Source organism: Momordica charantia (genome assembly GCF_013281855.1).
Source record: "Momordica charantia cultivar OHB3-1 chromosome 10 unlocalized genomic scaffold, Mcharantia_2.0 BLBB01000010.1, whole genome shotgun sequence".
Lineage (NCBI taxonomy): Eukaryota > Viridiplantae > Streptophyta > Magnoliopsida > Cucurbitales > Cucurbitaceae > Momordica > Momordica charantia.
In genome coordinates, this window is record NW_028275158.1 from 12,619,269 (window position 1) to 12,624,498 (window position 5,230).

General features: G+C 37.1%; 1 protein-coding gene across 1 annotated transcript; it reads right to left on the minus strand.

Annotated features, from left to right (window-relative positions):
- Positions 1–291: 291 nt before the first annotated feature.
- On the minus strand, positions 292–3,383 carry LOC111024741 (uncharacterized). The gene is made up of 7 exons (XM_022302512.2): positions 2,826–3,383; positions 2,340–2,735; positions 1,859–2,236; positions 1,432–1,764; positions 1,019–1,336; positions 625–921; positions 292–527 (listed from the first exon to the last, which is right to left on the minus strand). The coding sequence occupies exons 1-7, from the start codon at positions 3,187–3,189 to the stop codon at positions 481–483; spliced, it is 2,133 nt and encodes a 710-aa protein (XP_022158204.2). The 5' UTR covers positions 3,190–3,383; the 3' UTR covers positions 292–480.
- Positions 3,384–5,230: the final 1,847 nt, after the last annotated feature.

Genomic DNA, 5,230 nt, shown 5'->3' on the forward strand with positions numbered 1-5,230 from the left:
GCACGATTGTTGGGAGTTTGCTTGAGTCAGTAAACTAGTTAGATAAGTGTCCAGACAATGTGAAATGTTTTATTAAGAAAATGATTTAAGGACCGCAAAAGTTTTGACTGGTATGACCATAGAATGTTGGTCAATGTAAAAAATATAGGTCGGCTGAGCATTTCTTCCAAGTTATTAGTAATCTTCTAAGTTGTGAGACGTGTTCAGTTTTACACCTCATTAAGATGGCTAAATACTTTTTGATGCATGCTTGGTCAAAATGTGGCAACCAATATTTCTCTAACGGAACCAAAACCTCACAACTATAACTGTTATAACAAATATTTAAGTATTACAAACAATTAATTTATTTCATAAAAAACATATATATATTATATAAGAACTAATAAGATAAACAAAATTTTAACCATTACATCTCCAAATAAAAAGTAACCATATCCCTAAATATAAATAAAATATTTGTTATGGGGACCAATATCTTTAGCTGCCTGTAGTATAATAGGTAGGGAATTGGCATTCTCCATACCCTGCATCATAAAACAACAATGGTTAGTCAACTCATTTTCAAACTAAATATTATAAGGAATTAAATAACAATAGAGATTAAAATTTGGATGGTATTACGAGGAGCTTCGTTGACGATTTGACCAACTCCGTTGAAATTGCATGCACTAGCATCACGAGCCCTCATCTGGTAATAGCTGTTAAAAGCGTAGGAAGCGTGGGCCTCAAGCGTATTAGGATTATAACACGTACCACCCAGCTGGATAGGAGCACAATCAGCCCTTCCTTCCCCACATGCATACTTCAAGCCTTTCTGAATCCTCCACTCATCAGCACCTTCAGGATTTTTTTTAGCCACGCACCATGTCGTTTCATTACTAGGTAGCATCCCCGGAGTAAATTGGCATTCTCCATATTCTTCATTAAAAAAAAATCATTCAACAAAATAATTTTCGCAAATAGATATTCATTAAAAAAACCACAATAGAGACGCCGCAATTTGGATTGTGCTTACGTGGAGGTTGAGTGATAATGTAAGCAGCTTCTCCAAAATCACACGTGCCAGGGGCATGACCCTTCTTCTCGTAATAGCTGTTGAAAACGTAAGAAGCGTGGGTTATGGTTGAATTTTTATCGTAACAATATCCATCCTCTTGGATCTGTCTGCAATCGGCCAATCCCCCTTCACATAAATATTTTATCCATGATAGGAGTATCTCCTCCCCAGCATTCTTACTTGCCAAGCACCACGTTCGACCCTGGGAAAACCAGGCCCCACTCGCTGGCGCTGGCGTGCTACCGGATGTTGTAGTGAATTCGCAGTCACCATACTCTACATCGCAAAACGACATGTTCCACCAAATCATTTTCAAATAAATATTATTAGAAAAAATAAAAATAAAGAAAAAAATTTTGGATGGTACTTACGGGGACGTTGACTAGTAATGTAAGCAGCTCCTGCAAAACTGCAGGAGCCATCAGCACGAGCCTTCTTCTGATAATAACCGTTGAAAACGTACGAAGTCTGGGCAACAAGGGAATTATCATTGTAACACGAGGAACCCTGTTGGATCAAACTACAATCGGCCCATCCCTTCCAACATCCAAACTTTAGTAGTGCTGTGAGTATGTCCACCCCAGCTTCCCCGTTTGCCACACACCACGTTTGTTCCTTAGGCAACGACGTCCCAGCATTCGGCAGTGTTCCATTGTTGTGCCACGTCCCACTTGTCTGCGTACTTAATATGCAATCACCAAACTCTACATAGAAAAATGACACGGTTCAGCCAAATCATTAAAAAAAAGATATAATCAAAAGAACGTACGACAAGATTGAAAATTTGATAGTACTGACGAGGGACTTGATCAACGACGTAAGCAGTTCCATCAAAATCGCATGAGCCAGGGGCATGAGCCTTCTTCTGATAATAGTTGTTGAAAGCGTATGAAGCATGGGCCACAATCACATTAGGTTCGTAACATGTGCCGCCCGGCTGGATCGGATCACAATCAGCCTCTCCTTCCCCACACGCAAATTCCATCCCTGTCCTGAGCTTTCCTGGGTCAGCATTTGCTTTCGCCACACACCATAACTGACCTTCAGCTGACGGCGTTTCACTGTTGGGCGGTGTCCCACTACTAGGCGATGTCCCACTAGCTGGCACGGTTCCATTTTCAGGCTGCGTCCCACTAGTGGGCGATGTCCCCGTAGGAAATACACATTGACCATACTCTACGTCGCAAAATGATACCATCAAGCCAAATCAACTTGAACAAATATATAATAAAATTGAAAGAACAAAATAAAGAGAGATTGAAATTCTAATTGGACTTACCGGGAGGTTGATTGACGATGTAAGCAGCTCCTTCAAAATTGCACGAACCAGGGGCATGAGCCATCTTCTGGTAATAGCTGTTGAAAGCGTATGAAGCGTGGGCCTCAAGTGAATTAGGATTGTAACACGTGGACCCTGGCTGGATTGCACTACAATCGGCCTCTCCTGGACCACATGCAAACTCCAACCCTGCTTGGAGCTTGTCCGATGCAGCATTTTGTTTGGCCACACACCATGATTGATCCTGAGATGGCGGCGTCCCACCACTGGGCGATGCCCCACTAATTGGGGGCGTCACACTGTTGGGCGGCATCCCACTCATGGGTGACGTCTCACTGTCGGGCGGTGTTCCAGTAATCGGTGACGTCTCTATAGGAAATTTGCATGCACCATACTCTACATCACAAAATGACACCGTTTAGCCAAATCATATTTTAAAATATATATTAAAAAAATAAAGAGATAAGAAAACTTTATGGTACTTACGAGGAGGTTGATGAACGACATAAGCAGCTCCACCAAAATCGCAAGACCCTGCAGCACGACCATTCTTCTGGTAGTAGCTGTTAAAAGCGTATGAAGCGTGGGCCATGACTGTATTAGGTTTGAAGCACGCGGAACCTGGTTGGATTGGATCACAATCAGCGCCTCCGTCCCCACAGGCATACTCCAACGCGGCTTGGAGCTTATCGCCTCCAACGTCCTCTTTGGCTACACACCATGTTTGATCCTGGGACGACGGTGTTCCACTTGCAGGCGACGTGCTAGTGGCAGACAGCACTGTTCGTCCTGCCGCATCGACGGAAGATGTGATAAAAAGGAGAAGGTAGAAGAAGGAAAAGAAGCCCATACTAGAGGATGGTGGGGAAGGGTCGTTCTCATTGAGTCTGCCTCGAAACACTGATTTTACAGAGACATAACGTGTGGGCTAACTCTAACAGGGAGGTGGAAGAATGAAAATGGATAGGTTGTGCCATCCATCAATAAAAATAGAAAAATTATCATGGATAGTTCGTTAACTAAATAAATTTAGGGGATCTCTCGGTTATGGTCTTGCGTTGTATCGGTAATTTGCAACTGAAAGAGTTGAAGATGTACAACAACCTTTTTGCAGCGTAAATTAAAAATTAACCCACGTGGAAAATTATGGATGTTAGATTACCCGCAGCAGGCGGGAGAGGGAAGCCACCTTATTGACTATTTCGATGGAGGGAGAAGATTAAGAGAAAAAACAAAAAAAAACAGGTAAATACTGGTTGTTTATGTTCGCGTTTGTGAATGAATGATAAACGAAAATTTACTGAAAAAAAAAAAGAACAAAAACATGCCAAGTTTCTATTAAATAATTTAAAAAAGAATACATTAGTGACAATTTTTTTAAATACAGAAGTTATTGAATTATAAATATAATAGTGTAGGTACCAATATAGAATATAAAAGCTCGTTTGATTTTTTTCCTTTTTCTTTGTTGTTTCTAACTTTTTCAAAATTGGACGCAGGATTACATTGGGTAATCATTTATGTTTTTTTTATTCTGAAAGAAAAGAAACAGAAACAAAAATATGTTTGATAACTCTTTCGTGTTTCTTCTTTTTATTTTTAGTTTTTTTAGTACAACAATTTGTAAGGGTGAGAATTTAAACTCACAACACCTTGGTGATACCTACCTTTACTTAGATTGGCTTGTTTTTATTTTTAGTGAAAATAAAATTTACTAGATATTAAAAAGATATCACATATACTATAATAAATAAACATGGTCAAAATGTTTATAATTTCTACAAAAATTCAAGTCCCAGATGTAAAATTAAAAGAAATAATGATATGTATCCTTCAAATAATACCCAGATTGATATGCAATATGGTCTCTCACTCAAACCATTCGCCTTAAATGATATCGACTAAATTATTAGTGTTACATAAATAATAAATTTCTAAATATTTTTAATTACAATAAATATATATTTTGTAAAAAACTAATGGAAAAATATATAAAAAAAACAGAAAATATTTTATCAAAAAACGAAACAAATATATTTTATAAAAAATAGGAATATTTAAAAATAATAATACGTAAAAAATAATTAATATTTTGAAACTAATTAATGAGATTTGGGCCAACGCGTACCTACACACCAATAGAGCTAAATATCAAATTTGATTAAAGTTGTACAGTATATATCATTTAATATAAGACCAAGAAAAAGAAATCGAAAAATAAAACTACTATTTATAGTTTTCCAAATTTATACCTCTTTTTTTAAAACGTTTCTCAAAAGTTATCCAGCATGTCTATTTCTCAAAGAGAAATAACATACAGAAACGTTGGAAAACGAGTCTTAAAATGTTATAAATAAGTGTTTAGTTTCAGGCTCCTAATATGCTTATTCTTTTTTTAAGTACAACATGTTGGGGAAGAGATTTGAACTCACAATCTCATGATTGGAAGTATATGTTAATTACCGCTTAACTGTGCTCGCTTTGGTAGCTCGTAACATGATTAAACAAAGGCAAAATATTTCTTTAATCTTGAAAGTTTGTATTACTTTCTATTTATCTTTTAAAGTTTCAAAATTGACATTTTTATTTAATCCCCAAAGGGCCGTTTATTTCGTTGTAGTCCAAGAATCAAATGGAGAGGCATCTACATTCCCACTTTTGTTTTATAGGAATGTAAGATTCCCTAACATACAAGGTGTTTTTGAAGCCGTTTTGAAACATCGGTTTACAAGATTCTCTCTTGTTGAATGCATATACTCATTACATTCTTTTTACCTTTATTCCTATTGATATATTTTCTTTCACCAATTTTCTTTCGTTTTTTAATTTTATAATTTAAATAAAATAATATACTTGTTGATCCCGATTTCTTGGTGATATCTAATAGGTAC

What these genes read in the sequence shown, in the direction of transcription:
- LOC111024741 (XM_022302512.2), bottom strand. Translation starts at nt 3,189, where the DNA reads ATGGGCTTCTTTTCCTTCTTCTACCTTCTCCTTTTTATCACATCTTCC. An exon ending in CATCGTCAATCAACCTCCCG is followed by an intron (nt 2,237 to 2,339) that starts GTAAGTCCAATT and finishes TTTGCGACGTAG; the next exon opens with AGTATGGTCAATGTGTATTT. An exon ending in AATCGTCAACGAAGCTCCTC is followed by an intron (nt 528 to 624) that starts GTAATACCATCC and finishes TTTATGATGCAG; the next exon opens with GGTATGGAGAATGCCAATTC.